General features: G+C 37.8%; 1 protein-coding gene across 1 annotated transcript in view; it reads left to right on the plus strand.

Moving 5' to 3' along the window:
• HSD17B12 (hydroxysteroid 17-beta dehydrogenase 12) overlaps positions 1-19,775 on the plus strand; it is a 171,863-nt gene that overhangs the window by 136,896 nt on the left and 15,192 nt on the right. Inside the window, exons 7-9 of the mRNA XM_010378061.2 lie at positions 9,197-9,231; positions 16,546-16,627; positions 18,230-18,295. Of these exons, the coding sequence (XP_010376363.1) occupies positions 9,197-9,231; positions 16,546-16,627; positions 18,230-18,295 (183 nt within the window). The remainder of the gene's footprint in view (positions 1-9,196; positions 9,232-16,545; positions 16,628-18,229; positions 18,296-19,775) is intronic.

Here is a 19,775-nt window from a genome sequence, read left to right on the forward strand (position 1 = left end):
GTTCCAGGAGAGATTGGTGAAATCAGCTTGGCCTTGTGACTTTGGGCTTGTGTCCCTACTTTGGAGATGTTTGCTGAGAAGGGCCCCAGCATCTTATTGTAAGGTCTGTAGTGTGCCATGAACATTGAATTACCTGGCTTTACACTCCTTCAGACCCACATATTTATGTTCTGGATCAGTAGGTCAGATGATTGTAAAACTCCATGTTGTAAAAGTTCCATGTTTCAATAGAGGAATGAAAGAAGTGAAATATCCTGAGACCAAAGAAATTGCTGGTCACCACCAGATAAAATGGTAGTGATGTGGCCAGAAAAATATTGGGGAAGAAATATTAATCAGAAAGTTTTGACTATAGACCCTTGATGTTTAATCATAAGCAGTTCTTCCAGGCCACTTAGTTCTCCAGTTTTATCTGATGGTTTTACTTTTTGATCTTGTCCAGTATTTTGAGTTTATTCCTTTCTTCCCTCTCAGTGGCTCACTTCAATGGGCTTTTCCTTTACGAGGGATGTTTCGAAGCCTTGTTGCCTGCTTTTCCAGTTTTACTCTTAAATTCTTCAGGGATAAATTTAGTCTTGTTCCTCTTCCCTGCCTGCATACAGTTAACTGATGTAGAAACTCTATGTGGGTAACCAACATGGCAGGTAGATCAGTCTCAAACTGTAAGAGAAGTCCTACTAGACAGGGCTTTCTTCTGATTGCAGATGCTCTGTGACTAAAATCTAAGATACATCTTATTTCTCATCAAGAGCAATGACCTTTATCCCAGAAATGGTGGAGTATAGAGACAATTGAACCTCAAGACATTGAACCACACTTTTCTAAAAATAGTTCTAGTTTCATACCTGGAGGGATTTCCATCCCAGAATACTGAGAGAGCTTGCAAATGAAATTATTAGACCACTATTGATTGCTATTAGAGAAATCATGGAGAATGGGAGAAGTGCTGCAACTCCAGAGGCAGACAAATGTAGGTTTCATTTCAAACAGGGTGTACACTGAGCTTCACATCAGTCCCAAGACAGATTCTAAAACAAATATTGTGCCGTTTGTTTCTGATTTGAGATCACTTGTTTTAACAGCTACCAAATTTGGGGTTGCCTTACTTTTCTGGGTCAGATTATTCTTTAATTCTTTTATTCACAATTTTCAGACCTCAAGAGACCCTAGACTCTTCACTCCTTTTCAGATAAGCACTGTCCAAACAGTATTACCTGAACTGCCTGTGGCGCCTATGGAAAGGTGGGAAAACCATTCCTTCAGGTGATGCTGGATCGTAAAACTGCTGCTGCACTTAGTGAATGAGGTGGAAGCTAGAGAATGGCCCTGCCTACAGCTGAACCTCTGAGGAAATGTCCAGGCCACCATTCTGACAAATAGAGGGGATGTTCTGACCTTCTTTATTACCTTTTTCTTAGAGCAGAGAAGAAAACGGATGGGGGTGCAGCCCAAAGTGAAATATATTAACAGCCTCCACATATTGTGAAATACTGTTGTGTTTTGTTGTTTGCTTTATTTGGGAATGGGGAAGAGCATCTCAAGCAGGGGTTATAAATTAATTTCTTTTTACTTTTTTTAAATCAATTTGAGATTTAATGTTTTTATATTAATTTAATTTTTTACTTTTTTGGGGGGTCAGTATAATACTTAAAGCAAAGGCTTATCATTTAGTTCTTCCTTCATCAGACATTCAACCAAGATGGGGGCTTGAAACCATTTCTTATTAGGGGTGGGTGTGGATAGGGCGCCTTTCTGAACCCTCCGGACTGTCACGTGCCCACTGCATGTCTTCCATTCACTGAGCATTTCATTTTTAGACTCTTTCTTTTTTTTGTTTTGTTTTTGTTTTTGTTTTTGTGTTTTTCTTTTTTTAAGACAGGGTCTCACTGTGTCACCCAGGATGGAGTGCAGTGACACTATCATAGCTCACTGTAACCTCAAACCACTGGGCTCAAGCGATCCTCCTGCCTTAGCCTCCTGAGTAGCTGGGACTACAGGCATGCACCACCATGCCTAGCTAATTTTTAAATTTTTTATAGAGATGGAGACTTACTATGTTGCCCAAGGCTGGACTGGAATTCCTGGCCTCAAGCAATCCTCCTGCCTCAGCTTCCGAAAGTACTGGGATTACTGGTGTGAGTCACCATGCCTGGACTAGAGTTTTTCTTAGATTGAGTCTCTTTTTCAGTTTAGAGCCTTTCTACAGATTGTAAGCACCATGAGGGTTGGTATCATGTCCTTTTCCTTTCCTGCTGAATCCTACCCTGGGCCTCACATACGTCAGGTGCACAACACATTTTTTTTTTTATTCTAAGAAATAATAATAAATGAATGCTTTTTTAAAAACTGAAAATTCTAGTTTTAGTTCAGGTTCTTTGGGAATAAGGGTCACACTGATTTTATGTAGCTCTAGAAGGTTGAACTTGAATCATTCGATATTTATACTAAAGTACATTGTGAGAACTTCCTAATCTTTGAATCTGCCAGAAGTGGAAGAGGCAGAAGGTGAGTATGCTGGGTCAGAGGTTGTAAACTGTTGGTCTGTGTGCCAGATGTGGCTGACAAACACATTTTGACTGGCTCAGTTTTCAAAATTAGGAAATTTTACACCCAGATTTCTAACTTCTCTTGGGAAACATCTGAAAATTGGGTAACACAGACCTGAATTACTACATGGCACCAAGTGACTAGAGCTGAGTAGCTTTTGGATATATGCAGTTAGTTAGGCCTACAGCTCTCTAGATTGCCACAGTCCCCACCAGTCCCTATTGTTTGACTTCTCTCACTCATTTACATTACCTCTCTGACCCTTTCAGGCACTGGAGTTTGGGTTCTTCTGTTCCAGGCGACTCCAAGTGTTCAATCTATTCAAACGGAATAACTGCTTGGAGAAATTGAAGGATTAGAATGACATCGACTAAATTAATCTCTTCTGTCTTAGTCCCTTTGGGCTGCTGTAACAAAATGCCTTAGACTGGGTAGTTTATAAAGAGCATAAACTTATTTCTCAGAGTTCTGGAGGCTGGGAAGTCTAAGATCAGTGCCCCACCAGGTTTGGTGTCGGGTGAGGACTCCATTCTTCATAGATGGAGCCTTCTTGCCATGTCCTCATGTGGCAGAAGAGGCACACAAGTTCCCTCAGGCCTCTTTTATAAGGGCACCAATCCCATGTGTGAGGGTGGAACCCTCATGATGTAATCATTTCTCAAAGGCCCCACTCTCCTCTTAATGTCACCATATTGGGGATTAGGTTTCAACATACAAATTTTGGTGGGGCAGGGGTTGGGTGCGGCAGCTGATGCCTGTAATCCCAGCACTTTGGGAGGCTGAGGCGGGTGGATCACTTGAGCCCAGGAGTCTGAGACCAGCCTGGCCAACATGGTGAAACCCCGTCTCAGCCAAAAATAGAAAATTTAACTGGGCATGGTGGCATGCGCCTGTAATCCCAGTTACTCAGGAGGCTGAGGCAGGAGGATCACTTGAGCCCAGGAGTTCGTGACCAGCCTGGTCAATATGGCGAAACCCTGTCTCTACCAAAAGTACAAAAATTAGCCGAGGGTGGTGGCTCACACCTGTAGTCCCAGCTACTCAGGAGGCTGAGGCAGGAGGATTGCTTGAACCCAGGAGGCAGAGGTTGCAGTGAGCCAAGATTGTGCCACTGGACTCCAGCCTGGCTGGCAGAGCAAGACCCTGTCTCAAAAAAAAAAAAAAAAAAAAAAAAAAAATTTTGGAGAAGGGGGACACAAACATTTAGACTATGGCATCTTCTACCCCATGATTCTCTGAAATAAGAGTATGAGGCCCTTTGCATGGTTTTTGAAAATATATTTTTTCCTTTTTATACCACAGTGTATTCATTGTATGTCACTTAGCCAGAAGTGCCTTATGCGATGCACTGCCCATGGAGTAGATGATAAAAGTTTAGATGAATGGACAGATGAGTGAAAAGCACAGAAACATTTGTTTTTTTCACCTGGATTTGCCTCTGGCATGTGACACAATGCCAGTAGGGGGAGCCCTCTATTAATTTGAAAATCCATGAGACCAGTCTCCGTTCAGCAGTCTAATTGTATTTCATTTAGGGATTATGTTAAGGATGCATCCCGGCACCCTGCCTCAAGAATTTAACAGCATTAGGAATATGATAAATTATGGGAAGGAGAGTAAAACCCTCACCACTGATCTCCATCCATGGCTTTTCTAGATGAAGGCATTCCAAGTTAATAGCTAGTCTTAATTCATTTTGAAATTAGTTATCATTATGTTCCTAAAAAATTACAAATTATTGGATACATTTAGTCCTTAGAGTGTCATAGTAATGGGCTACCTCAGGCATAACTACAAAATGATGGTTTTGCCAAAAGGCACGATAACCACTCTGCATTGCTTTCTTCTTTCCAAAATGAGGGAGTAGTTATAGATTGGTACTGATGTTCTTTTCAGCTCCAAAGGAAGCTAGGTTATAGGATAAACGCCTTATATACGAATGAAAATGAAAAATCTCTGAGAACTTTAGAAATTATTTTCTCCTCCCCAAACCTGTCACTTGTGAGAAGTTAGCTTATTTTGGAAAAATTTAGGTATTGGAAGCTCATAGCATACTATATATAGTATGTGAAACTTAGAAAAACTGTGTATGATGGTATACGCATTTTTTTTTTTTTTTTTTTTTTTTTTTTTTTTGAGACGGTGTCTCACTCTATTGCCCAGGCTGGAGTGCAGTGGCGCGATGGCTAACGCAAGCTCCGCCTCCCGGGTTGACGCCATTCTCCTGCCTCAGCCTCCCGAGTAGCTGGAACTACAGGCGCCCGCCACCACACCCGGCTAATTTTTTTTAATTTTTAGTAGAGACGGGGTTTCACTGTCTTCGCCAGGATGGTCTCGATCTCCTGACCTCGTGATCCGCCTACCTCGGCCTCCCAAAGTGCTGGGATTACAGACGAGAGCCACCGCGCCCGGCCGGTATATCCATTCTTTTTAAAAATTTTGTTTAGAGTTTATAAATTACGGCTTTGGAATCATTATTAATTGGCATGGAGCTCTTTGTTCTGAAAAGTTCTTTTTCTTTTGATAAATTAATGTAGATCAAACCATATTTATTACAAAAGGAAAAATTTTGTTTTGAATGATATAGTGTTGAATTTAAGGTTAAGTAATATGGGGCTGGGAAAATGGCAAGGGGGGACTCAACTTTCACAAAAACTTAACATTAATATAAAGGAAAACCAAATAATACTTGGAGATCTCAAAGCACTTTTAGAAACTTTATCTAATTAAGCTCTCCACCCCCTGTGCAGTAAATATTCTGTTAGCTATACAGGTGAGAGTCTAAGAATTTCTAATTAAGTTGTGTTCTTTTTTACCACGGTGCTCAAATTATACAGTTTGCCGAAGGAAATGTGTGCTGTGTCATTGTAGCATGATTTTCAATGGAGTTACCATCTAATTTCTCCAAAACAGGCATTGTGTAACATGGTTGTCACTTTCTGTAATTATTTTCACTGTTATACTGTGATTTTGAAAAATTACTGTTAATGATTACAGTTGAAAACTTGTTTAAGGTATTTGCATCTAAGAGATGGTTTTCTTCCAAATTGTGTGGGTACGTTTTTAGTTACTTGAATTCAGATCCTATTCATGGTAAGCAGGTTTCTTTGGGGTAGAGGGAGGGCAGAGGTGGACAAAGTGGCTATTTGTGGTATCCTAATTTCGGGTATGAATAGCCTGGATTCCTGGGGCTTTACCTGGATTCCAGGGTGAATTGTTATACTTTATTCTCTACATATATATTATGATAATACAGGTGATTAAAGCATCTTGAATTTTAATGTAATCTTTTAATTTGAGCTTTTGATTGTCTTTTTGAACATTATGCAATCATATTTTCTCGTACTGTTCTCTCTTAAAAATGACCAAATGCCAAAGGTTACGTGACACAACGTTAAATTGGATCATTTTTCATACTAAATTAATGAGTGGGAAAATCTACATTGGCTCCTGGGTATAAAATAAAGTTCCTTCTACAAACTGTTTATTACTGATACTACAGGAGTAAAAGAGAAAAAGTTTTATTCAAATTAGGTTTTTTTTAGAAATAAGATTGCGGGGGCTTTTCTAATTGTAAAAACAATGCAAGATTGTTGACAAAAGTATGAGAAATATATACAAACACTAAGAAGAAAATAAGTCACTTTTAGTCATAACCACAGATGGTTACATTTAATATAATATTTTCAAGGATTTTCTAGGCCAGCCAATGCATTGTTGCTGAATAATCTAATTATCTAGATAATCTAATAGTATTGATTTTGATTTTGTATGAACTAAGTAAGCCTCTTACTTACTTCCCAGCCAGAATATACATCGCTGTACCAGTAAATACTAGTAAATATTTTACTCTTGACATTGAATCAAATTCTAAACTTAACTGTCATCAAGACATTCATTTTTCCTCATATATTTGTATACTTTTTGACTTGCTTGCATATAAAGTGATAACAATACCTTAAGTGTGATATAACATATATATTAAACTATACCCTTTAGATTCTAGGCATCTAGGATTTTCTTGTAGTGAGGATTAATGATGCTGTCACTGAAAATATATATGTATATAAATAGTAAACACTTTTCCTGCAAGGACAAGGATTTCACACTCTCATTGTTGTAGAAGCACTATTGTAGAAACTTTTGTCTACTTCTTAGGAAAGAATTAAATTAAAATTTGTTTGCTGTACACTTTTGGAAACAGTTCCACAGGGAAGAAAATGGGTCTGGAAATCACGTTTACTATTACTTGTCTAATATTCTTAACCACTGAACTTGCAAGTTACGGTAACCTTTTTTTAGAAGTATGTTAAGAGGAACAAAAATTTTTCTGGTACAGCAATTATCACCTACAGATGGCCTAAAATTAGCATTGAGTTAACTCCAGAAACAGCTTGTGAGCTGTGAAACGGAGTTCAGATAGTGAGATTTCACAGAAATGCCTGGTATATTTGTATAAATAACCAAATATCAAGATACCAACTGATGCATACAGATAACTCTGCTAATAGCTTAGCTAAAAATCCTACAAAAATTTGGTGTTAGAGAAAATTTAATTTGATCTGAACATAATGATTTGTATATATATACTCAAATAAAGAAGGCTTGAAATTGAATTTATTGTGACATAATCTGATTAGAAGGAAAGATAATTTCAATATAGATGAAGGCATTGATCAATTTGATAAAAGCATGCAGAGTTCAGGTTAACTTTTCTCAGGCTTTTCATTGTTATTATTTGACAGATTTTAAAAAGATGTTACATTTTATGACAAGGAGAGAGAATTTAGAGTCAGAATGTAAAAGGAGGAGCTCATGAGCTATGAGAAAGAAATTAACTTTTGCAGGGGAGAACTTGTGTCTTTGCTGATGAATCATCTAGTCATTGGGCATTCAACAAATATTTCTGGCCTTTAATAGCCAGGAGTTGAAATCAGTGTTTATGTCAAGTTATTAAAACTTCTTGAGTTTTAATTCATATACATAAAGAGTGTATTTTGAACATATCCCTACATAAAAGACCTCTTGACGAAGGAAACATTTAATGTTTAGCATCCCATTGGCATAATTTTGTAAGTATGGTTTTATGTTATGGGGTTTTGTTTTGTCTCGTGATTTTCTAGATAACTTTAGGCATTCAGAAAGCAGACATTTAATATATACATGACATGCATATGGTATAAGGGAAAAAATAGCTCCTGATATTCCCCCATCTCCCTGCCCCCACTATTCTAACTAGAAATAGAAGAAAGCCTGTTTAAGAGAGCCAAACAGGCAGTGGCTACCCTTTCTGGACTCCACTTAGCTGCTTTGTAGTTAACAGATCTCATTTCCTTAATACAAATGCACACACACGCGCGCGCACACACACACACACACCTGGGTAAAGACATTTTTATTACCAGTCTCCTTCCTCATTCTGTTTCCGGTGATCTCAGGACTTTGGAGAACTGAATTATAGCTTCCCTTCACAAAATGCTGGGGGAACTCTTGATAACATTTTAGTTAAGCATTATGGTCCCTGATGAAATGTGCTAAATTTAAAAAAAAAATGTTTTCAAATACTGTTAGGGTTTTGTATAATCTATCCTTTACAATAAAATACTCCACCACTGTTAATATGCCTAATGTACATCTGTCTGTACTACCATACAAAGCTGTTCATGATACATCTGGATTGGATGTCCACATAGCAGAATTTACCTTGTTAAATCTGGATGGCATTTTCTTTCTCAGAATATTTCTAGGAAAACAAAATTCCCTTCTCATCAGAATGCTATCTACTTTAATTAATATGAAGTATTATTCAAGATCGAAACAATAAAATTTCTAGGCATAGCATGCATTGAAACCTTATTATTATAAAACAGCATCTGTTTATTAGAGAACTGATGATATCTAGGAGTCAGGAATTTATGTTACAACCTCAGTATTTAACTATGAGGTGATTTTGACTAAACCATTGGACTTCTGAACTTTTCTTGGTTAATAATGTATCAAAACAGAGTTTAGAAATAGCCCCTCTCATTATATGTATTTAGTCAACAATTATGAAGTCCTTAAAAAATGCAGATGTCACCTTTTCGTTGTTGGTTATTAGAGATCACATCTTAACTCTCTTTAAGGATGAGTTTTACTTACAGCTAACTAGAGCAACAAGAGAAATGAATGTGAAGATACATTTACTCTTTGCCAACATATCACTTTATGGCATTCTTTTAAAGACTTTTTGGCTGGAAAAGTTTATGTGAGCTCTTGAGATTAGAAAGCTTAAGTCATCTTGGTAAGCAGGATATTTCTTCTGATAACATATATTCTTTTCTGAGAATGCATTTTGGGAAACATAGATTTTCACTGTAAATCCTTCATTGTTTGAAGAACTCTGTGCCAGTATTACATTTCAGGCAAGACTAATTTTAGCCAAGTTCATTGAAAGTATTCCCTGTGTTCTCTCCAGTAATTTCAGCTGGTTCCTTTTTATGCCCTCTTGACACAGTCACATTCTAGAGTATAGAAAATAACCTGCTGTCTGTAGAAGTGGTGAATGGTTTCATGATTCTCTTCTTTTTAGTGTGGGTGAGTTTTCTTCACTCTTTTCCTGTTGCCTGCATCCTCGGCCATCATGAATGTTTTGCTTTCTCTCTTGCAGATGACACAATTGGTACTGCCTGGCATGGTGGAAAGGTGAGTCACAAGCTCACACACAAACACTGTGGAAGCAGAGCTCATGATTATTTAGAGGGAGAATCCTTGCTTTGAAAAAATCACTGAAGTGACTAATGAACCAAGCCTCCATGTCTTAGCCACAGAGTGATGTGCCAGGCGAGTCACAGTAGAGCATGAGTCATCGGTGGTGGAGGCCTTTTCCACTCGATTCCCTTTTTATTTCTCTCTCTAGGGTTGTAGTGGTTCCTTTAGATCAGGATAAAAAAGCCTGCCTGAGTCACCATCACTAACTCAATTGCCTGCTATTCTGAGGGGGTGGATAGAGTTCCTGGGATATTCCCGGGAATACCTTCTTAAAGCTGTATTCTCTCAAAGCCAAAATCAGTAGAGTTGGATTAAGCAAGACCTCTTCCTCTGGTTTTTCACTTTTAACTGGGCGAATGGCTGTATGAGGAACTTAAGCATGTTATATAAAGTGATTATAAGATGTCAAACCAACCCTTGGAGGAAAAGGCAATGTCCACTTGCCCCATCTTTGTTCCAGTTTGAATTGGTTCTGCTAGTACGTGCTGAATGTCTTCATTTTGATTGAGAAATATGTTGTAGAGTTCTGTTATTTGAAATAGCATGAAGTGTAAAATTGTAATTAAGCTGTTTCTTCCTTGGAAAAACCTGAGTGATGTCTAGGCCTTCAAAGAAAAGCTGCTAAAAAAATTTGGGCTTGCATCCTGAGCTAGCTCAATCATTTGCTGAATTTAGGGCATCGTAGTCATCTTTTTTTCTGCAAAATAACTATGAGTTTGGAAGAGACCCAGAGGAATCACAGCTTCGAAAAGAGAAGACCCAAGGACCATACTTCTGTTAGGAAACCTCTATGACCCACTCCAGGCAGGGATTACAGCTTATGTTTACTGAGTATATAGTAAGTGCCAGGAACTTAGTAAATGTTAACTCATTTAACTTTGATAGCCTCCCACCATTGTACAGATGAGGAAACTGAGGTTAGGAATCCATTTGTTGAACATCTACAGGGACTGGTTAAAAAATGGTTTCTCAGCAAAGGTGCTTATACACGATTTTGTGTATTTTAATTGTTTTATTTTAGTAACACTTCCCTTTAGAATCTTCAAACTGCCTATTATTAGGTGCCAGTGGGAGTGGACTCCTGATGGTCAGATACATAAATGGCAGTGGTTAGACCAGACCAGAACCCTAGAAGATAGTAGAGTTGGGGCAAAGTAGAACTCAGGAGAGATTAAATTTGGGCCTCCCCTTAATCCTAGTTTTGACATCTGCAGGTAACATGGCATTAATTCAGAATAGTAAATCTGTCCATTAAAAAAGAAACACTTATAAACCACAGAGGTATTGTGAAAGGAATTTTTAATTGCATTGATGAAAACCATATCAAAAGAGATAATGGTTGCAAAATCATTTTACAGTATAAAGTCTTAGAGTCAAAGAGTCATAGAAATCCAGTGCATTAAATTAATTGACAGTAACCTCCCTCATTTGACAGATGAAAAAATAGAGGCCCAAAGAGATGGAGTGCTGTGAAGCTATACAGTTAGTAAATAATACAAAACCAAGGAACTGGGAACTTCACTGCTATCTCTGTAGACCTGACAGCCATGATCACAGCTGGAGCATTACATAAAAGCAATGCATAAAAAGACAGTCCATCCATTCAATAGGCATTCATTGAGTCAAGTGTATTGTGGATGAGTTGGATCCTTGCCTTTTAAGAAATCAAGTTGAGGCTGGTGCAGTGGTTCATGCCTATAATCCTAGCACTTTGGGAGGCTGAGGCAGGTGAATCACTTGAGGCCAGGAATTCAAGACCAGCCTGGCCAACATGGCAAGACCCCATCTCTACTAAAAGTACAAAAACATTAGCTGGGTGCAGTGGCACACAGCTGTAATCCCGGCTACTCGGGTGGCTCAGGCACGAGAATCACTTGAACCCCAGGAGGCGCTGGTTGCAGTCAGCCAAGATAGCACCACTGCATCCAGCCTGGGCAACAGAGCAAGACCCTGTCTCGGAAAAAAAAAAAAAAAAAAGGAATGATCAAGTTAATTTTAAATTGAGGCTGAGAAATGGTGGAAAGTTATCAGAAGCTATGACTGAACCTGACACCGCATTACCATTTTGATACTTGTTAAGAACTGGTGAGAAATATATGTGGATTTTATGAATCAATACTTTTGGTTAGGAAAAGGAATGTCTATGTCTACTTGAATTAAAGAACTTAGTTACTAGATGTGTCAGTCAAGGTAAGCTATCTGCTGAAACACACCACTCCCAAATCTCAGTGGCTTAACACATAAAGGTTTACTTTTCCCTCCCCTCTCTACCTGTCATTCAGGGATCTGCGGCTCTTTCCATCTAGGGGCATCATAATTTTCTAGGATCTTGGAGTTCTCTGCATCCAGCTGACAGATGAAAGAAAAGAGAGTAAAGATGGTTTTAAGGGAAGTTTCACTTCTACCCACATTTCATTGTGCAGAACTCAGTCATAGGCTACAACTACTGCACAGAAGGCCAGAAATGTTAGCTGTGTGCCCAAAGAGGAGAGAAAAACTCCAAGTTAGCACATCATCTTGAAAGCATGCTTACCTTACACATTATAAGTGGTTTCATTATAGCCTGCTCTTTACACCATCCCCAAGTGGCTTATTTCCTATGGCTGGTTTCCATAGCGTTAGTATCTCCATTGAGTAACAGCAGTCCTTTATTGTGATCCTTTGTTGTTGTTTTCCTTCCACTGGTTCCACCTCTGATGTATGAGATTTTCCAAACCCTCTAGAACTATAGCCTAGGGCCAATTGACTATCACTAAACAAGTATCTATAATCAAACTAAGGTATTGTTACCATAGATGTAGAAAGTACATAATTACATTATAGAGAAAAGTTGCTCTTTTTACTTCCCTGGAATTATAAACATTGTGTACAGCTGGAGCCAGGAGGAGGTTGCCATAACAACCGTGGGACAGCTAAAAATAGCCCCTTTCATAACTGTATTGCTTAAGGTGGAATTATGACATGTTATGGTGTTTTAGGGCAGGTAATTCTCTTTCATGTGCTAAATGTTTGCAAACTTTCTTCCACAAAGCAATATTTGTACAATGTAAGTATTTGGATTGCTGGTTCTAATTATACACCTGACCCCTGTGTTCCAAGATTCTTTTTGACATAGATCTCTATTTTTATAGGTTTCTCAGTCTTCTTGAGAGTCTGTTAGAGAACTGTCTGTGCCAATTTCAGTATTATGTTTAAGCTTTAAAATATATATATAATGACAACCCTCCCCCTCAAGAGCCTGCTTTTGTACTACTTGATATGAAGTGGAAATGTGAAGAATTGGGATGGAATTTTTTTTTTTTTTTTTTTTTTTTTTTGTACATTCTTCCTTGGCTACCATCAAATTCTGTATGCAGTTAGCAGTCCCCACTAGGACTGACCCTGCAGTTTCGGTTCCTCACAGCAGCACGTCTGTCTTCCCACCTGCGCTGTGGGACAGTGATGAGGTTTCTGAGGAAGGTAGAAAGCAGTGACTTACTTCAAAGGAGACCTATTACGTCCTCTGTGACAGTAGTATTTTTACAGAGGTGTGGACAAGGATACCACAACAGTCTGATTGAATATTAAGGCATTTATAAAATAAAGGCTTAGCAATTTTTTTTAACCCAGGTGACAATTAAGGGAGTCTTATTGGGAATTTCACAGGTCTGAGGGAATTCCATGAGAGAGCATATCTATAAGAAGCTGTAAGTGCGAGGTACTGAGTTTTAGAGTTGGGCGAGTTTAATGTCTGGCTTGTGGGAGGACTAGTAATTAAAGAGAATATGTTTATAGGAAAAGGTACTTTCCTGTCAGCAATTGGTGTTTTCTGCTTTGGGTTTTTTCACAACATTTTAGTTCTGGTAGATCCTCAGTAATTTGTACCACTGAGACACCGTTGTGTGGCTGCTAGCAAGTAAGCAGTATGATGAATTAAGAATGTTGCATCACGGAAAACATTGCTTGACTTGTTTATTTGGATATTTGTCATAACGAACTAGAAAATGCGCTGAAGTATGAGCAACATGAGTCTTCATTATAGAACTTCAACAAAAATTCTTGATGTACCTTCCAATCTTAGAATTGTTCCCAAGTCCCCAGAAAATGAGAGATTAACCAGGGTTTGGTTTCATATTTGTTTCTGTGTGCAATTAAGCACAGCCCATTTTGTCCTTCTGCTTGATATAACAGAGTTGTCATGAGTCTGGCTGTGCCATGGAAACTGGTTTGACGTCACTAATTCTGCTTAGATGGAGGATTAGAGCTAGACAATGTGGTTGATTTTAAGGGCGAGTCTTTTGTGCCTTGCAGTCCCAAATGCTCAGCACCATTTCTACATAGAGAACAGATACTGTATACAGTACAAAGATTAAGGCAGGCTATACCAGTATATTATCTATGATTCAGACAGAACTAAGTTGAATATTATTGCCCTGGGAAAGAAAGAGAGAGAGAATTTTCCGCTGTTGTGTGTGTGGGTGTGGGAGGAAGGTTTTTGCTAGACAAATATGTGAGCTTAATGGCAGGACAGAGATTTGTAGAAGGGCTGTTTTCTCTACTGTCACTTTGGTACAATTATAAATGCTACTCTTTTATTTACTTAGGTCGAGTGCGTTCTTGCTTTATCCTTTGTTAGTCTTAGATTTGTTTTCATGTGTTTTAGCATGCAAATAGTGTATTTTGTATGAAGTACCCTCAAACTCAGACTTTTCACTAATTCAAAGCAACTCCACCTCCTAGAAGTTTTCAATAGAATTAAAATACTTGAGAAACAAAATCTTAGTTGCCTCAAGGAGCAAACAAGTAAGGGAGCATGACTGCATGAATGTGACATCGGATAATTGATCTGTATTGTATTTTAATATGGGAAAGAAACTTTTATTAGCTTTAAATGACTTTTCCTGTATTTAGATCATTGCTTTGGTGAGTGAAGTTTTAAGGGTCTGTTTTGATCAGGTCAAGATTTAATTTTTGAAGTGCATTTGATAATGTTACATTTTACCTTTTACAGATTTTTAAATTGCATTTTGTTAGTGAGAAATGGAATTTAAAATGTAAGGTTTCTGTTCAAGGTCACATATAACCACCCCCCCAGCTAACTTGAGTATAATGGAGCATTTAATCCAGCTGATAGGCCAAGCAGTGATAGGTTGCAGTTTCACTGGAAAGCCTCATTTTTCTGCATCTACTTCAAACTGGTTGTGTCTTCACTTGCTGTGAATGAGTTTGGACATAGCTGTTGCCAGTTATATGAGAAAAGGTGAAAATAAAATACTACCCATACCTGCAAGGATGCTTAGGATACAGGAGGGGGGTTGACTTGTCAAGATTGAGGGTTACTTCTTAGAAAGCCTATTGTGTTACATGCAATATGATCATTTTCACTTGATTGGGATCTGCTCCCAGCTTAAAGGTGATACATTCCAATATGTCATAAATATTTTTCTTGCTCTTTTCACAGATTTGTTGAGATAAATTTCACATACCGAACAATCTACCCATTAAAGTATACATGGTTTTTATACTTTAATGGTTTTTAGGGTATTTACAGAGCTGTGCAACCATCACCACAGTCTAATTTTTGAACATTATCAATACCCCAAAAAAGATAAAGATATTTTAAATATTACAAATTAATACTAAATTAAAAATCTCCTGTAACAAAAGTGGTTTTTCTGTTTCATCAAAGGAATTTCTCACAAATATAGATAAAATGAAAGGACTAGATATTCATTGCTAATTTACCAGTTTTTATGTTAGAATTGTTGAGTTCTAACTCCTGATACAAACTCTTACCTTAAAATTTAAAAAGAAAAGACTTTTCTGTTTCTGAGGAAAACACAAACAAAAAATACCAGAATGATATAATTAAACCATCGGCTACTTATTTCCAACTTTATTCAAAACCCTACTAATATTTTTAAATTTGAAATGTAATTTTTATCATCAAAATCTTAATGGATTTCACAGTTTAGGAAGGCACATAATACTAATAAGGACTTCTGTTAAACAACAACAACACTTTTTCCAGTGATACAACTAAGCCGAGGACTCCCACTTCCATTTGATGGTTGAAGTGGCATCTCACCTAGAGGCTGGCAGATGGAGCGGTTGACTTTTGGGGATTATTTCCTTTAAGATTTGTGTCTGAACTAACTTAGATGCCATTTAATCATGTATTCTTTATTATTTTGCATAAAGGGGGTCTTTATAGTCCCTTTTTGAGCTAAAAAGGCGTTGGGAAGTAAATTCAGACAAAGAACAATGAGAAAGTGGGTTAAGAAAAGGAACCTAATATGGGAGACAGGAGGTGGGTGGGATCAGGTTGCAGTGGCTGAAAAAAGGGAATCCTCTGAGAAGAACGGATTTGAGAGGAAGAGTTGGTAGTTGTGACATTCCTAAACCATAATTCCACACTTTACCTAACCTATACATACTTTTTAACAACTGGTATCTTTATAGCATTGCTTTTCTCAAGCTAATTTTCACTTTTTTGTAGAATTAGAAATTCCTGGTAACTTTGATTTTTTAACTTTCAGTAGTCTCTAAAAGTTGCAGTAACAATTGAGCTTTGCCTTTTGGCAAAAGACACAGTTTGATGAACTAGAGAGTAACATAATTTTAGAGTCAACTCTTTGTTGGTGCCCAAGTCTCTACAACCCAGAGAAAGTAGAAGTCGAAAGTAGAAGTAGAATCTACAACCCAGGGAAAGGATAGAGCCATTCACTCATTGCCAGAAAGTTTTATTAAGTACCTGTTGGTTATGTGCTCAGTACCGTGTGGAATATTTTGAGGGAAAGTGGGCTATTATATATAGAAGCTTATGGTTTTGTTGGGGAGAGGAGAGAATGTTTATATACATAGAATGATTAAATCTTACAGTAAAGTAGTATGTGTTGATATGCTAAAATAAAGGTGCATGCAGGGAGTATAAGAGATCTGTAAATAAAAATTCTTGGCACTGTGGCTAGAGAAGACCTCAGAGGGTAGAGATCAACTTGAGGAGACTGGAGATCTCATCTGGTCATGCCCTGGATTACTAAGACTGGGAAATGAGCTAATCGTGAGGAAGAGCTATTTTTAGTTGATTGAATTATGTCTCATTTACTGACCGAGCATAGCACATACTGATGAAAGGCAGGGAGAGATGTGTGTTAGAAAAACAGCTACATTATTCTGTTTCAAATAATTATATATCTCAATCTGTAATTCACAAACAACTGCATACTGTGGTTTCACTCCTTTTACATGGTACATTTTCCTTTTTAGATCCAAAGGGGCTATTCTGAACATTTCATCTGGCAGTGGCATGTTCCCCGTCCCACTGTTGACCATCTATTCTGCAACCAAGGTAAACAGTGTTTTCTTAAATAATGTCAATATAGTAATAAGGAGTAATTTTTAATCTGAGAAATTAATGTAGATTTAACTTTCCTGAAGTTCTATTCTTGGCAGTTTTCCAATAGACTGAGAAGAAAAGGAAAATACCCTACTTGAGTTTCAAAAGAACCCGAGTTGGAGACATACTATATACTTACAGTAAACTTACTGTAAACTTACAGATGGGACACCAGGATATCAGATTCACAGATGCTGTTTTTCTCCCCTCAGTACTTTACTGATTTTGAAAGTGATACTTGTGCCTTCCATAGAGAGATGACCTAGGCAGTTAGCTTAGTTAATTAGAACATGATGTTAATGAGTCTAAGATTAGAGATTTGATATATGAATGAGTCCACTTCACACAGCATAGAAGAAATGCATCCAGTCAACGTGTAAATGTACATAGTAGGCACAAGATAGACTGGGCGAGATTGTATTTTGCCACGTTGTCCAGAATTCATACATATTCTTTGTCACCTTTGGGGTGAGACAAGAATTTTCCAGAGCTCTCTGGACAATGTCATAATTTCATACAGTATCACCATTAACCTCTTCACATTACTGCTAGGAAAGTAATTTAGAGTGTGTCTCCTACTGCCTGCAGGTCAATGGCGTCATCTTCAGATACATTGTTGAGGCATCGAATACATCTCTGAAGGGAAAATGATCACTCAGATGTTGAAATTAAGCAGACTTTTAGGGAAAAATAAACAAAAATATGTACAGTAAGAACTTGAAACATTTCAGGGAAGGAAAAAAGCAAAACCTCTGACTTCTTTTTCATGTGAAAAAACAGTCACTACTGTGTTTTGAACAATTTGGTACCACCTCCCAACCCCTACAATCTACTTTCTGTATCTGGGAACATACTGTAGGCAAGTTTAAAATGAATGCCATGTTTCTTGAAGGGATTCGTGAACTTCAACTTACCTGTTCTACTCCATGGATACAAAACTGTGACTTAATTAGGACCCTTGAAAAGTCACTTGATTCTTTGCATTTCTAGTCTGAGGTTGAGTTCACATTTGAAAAATGGCACATTGTATTTTACAAATAGATTTAAGGTTGTATTATCAGAAGAAGATGGGCTGTCACATTCACCTCTGTATTTCTTGGATCTTGTCATCCCAAAGCACCAAGAGGATGCTTGTTCTGTTCTTTTTAGCAACAACAAAATCCCCATAGAATAGAGTTGAATGGACTTCATGTCATGTTTCTGTTTGAGTGGCAAGTGGAGAGATGAAATGCATCTTTTGTTATATAAGAGAAAAATATTTTTTCTTGGAAAGTAACTTTCTGGGGGGAGAAAAGCATAAAAAGAATCTTTTCCAGTTAAATCAGAATTTGATCTGGATATTATATTTGGTAATATAATACTTCATTTAGTGGCAGATAAAAACCACTTGAGGTTTTGAGGTGTTTTTCTAAGTTCTCTTCTGCATTTGAAATGAAAAAAAGATGAGAAATTATAGCATTAAATGATTCGTTTATTATTTTTGTTTCCATGGCTACAAATCAGGCAGATTGATGTAATGTGTGTGTTTTCTTCTCACTCCCACTCCCCTCCCAGACTTTTGTAGATTTCTTCTCTCAGTGCCTCCATGAGGAGTATAGGAGCAAGGGCATCTTTGTGCAGGTGAGTGGAGTTTTGTTTCACTTAAGTATCCCTGTTTTTGTGTGGTTTCCAACAGCAACTGTTGCTGTCTTGGCAACAACAAAAAAATATCATATTCCTAAGTAACTGAATGTGACATTAGCACACCATTAAAAACATGGCTTCTTTTTCCTTAATGTACTTGTCTCGATTTTTAAAAAATTATCCCTTAGAATTTCCAAGTAGGGATACCTAAAGTGGAACTAAACACAGTATAAATAGCTGAAGCATATTTTTTAGTTCTTAGCGCTTTATTATGAGAGACCAAGACTATCAGCATCTCTCTCTTTTTTAATTGTGGTAAAATAAACATAAAATTTACCATTTTCATCATTTTTAACATGCAGTTCAATGGCATTAAGTCCATTCACATATTGTGCAACCACTGCCACCATCCATCTCCAGAACATTTTTCATCTTCCAAAACTGAAACTCTGTACCCATCAAACATGAACTCCCCATTTCCCCTTCCCTCCGGCCCCTGGCAACCACTGGTTGATTTTCCATCTCTATGAATTTGACTACGCTTATTACCTCATATGGGTGGAATCATACAGTATTTGATCTTTTGTGACTGGATTATATCACTTAGCATGTCTTCAAGGTTCAAGTTCAACACATGTTGAAGTATGTGTCAGAATTTTCTTCCTTTTCAAGGCTGAATAAAATGCCATTGTATATAGACCACATTTTGCTTATCCATTTACCTGTCAACGGGCATCTGGCTTGTTTCCACCTGTTGGGTATTGTAAATAATGCTAATATGAGCATGGGTGTACAAATACCTCTTGCAAACTCTGTTTTCAATTCTTTTTTTTTTTTTTTTTTTTTTTTTTTTTGAGACGGAGTCTCGCTGTGTCACCTGGGCTGGAGTGCAGTGGCCGGATCTCAGCTCACTGCAAGCTCCGCCTCCCGGGTTTACGCCATTCTCCTGCCTCAGCCTCCCAGTAGCTGGGACTACAGGCGCCCACCACCTCGCCCGGCTAGTTTTTTTTATATTTTTTTAGTAGAGACGGGGTTTCACCGTGTTAGCCAGGATGATCTCGATCTCCTGACCTCGTGATCCGCCCGTCTGGGCCTCCCAAAGTGCTGGGATTACAGGCTTGAGCCACCGTGCCCGGCCCTCAATTCTTTTGTATATGTATACAGAAGTGGAATTGCTGGGTCATATGGTAATTGTTTTAAATTTTTTGAAGAATTTTGCCATTTTCCATGTCAGCTGCACCAGTTTACACTTCCACTGGCAGTGTGCAGGGTTCCAGTTTCTCCACGTCTTCACCAACACTTGTTATTTTCTATTTTGTTTGTTTTTTGTAATAGACATCATAACGGATATGAAGTGGTATCTCATTGTGGTTTTGATTTGTTTTTCCCTGATGATTAGTGATATTGAGCATTTTTTCATGAGCTTATTTGGTCATTTGCATATCATCTTTGAAGAAATGTTTATTCCAGTCCTTTG

This window comes from Rhinopithecus roxellana, chromosome 15 (genome assembly GCF_007565055.1).
Source record: "Rhinopithecus roxellana isolate Shanxi Qingling chromosome 15, ASM756505v1, whole genome shotgun sequence".
In the NCBI taxonomy this organism is placed as follows: Eukaryota; Metazoa; Chordata; class Mammalia; order Primates; family Cercopithecidae; genus Rhinopithecus; species Rhinopithecus roxellana.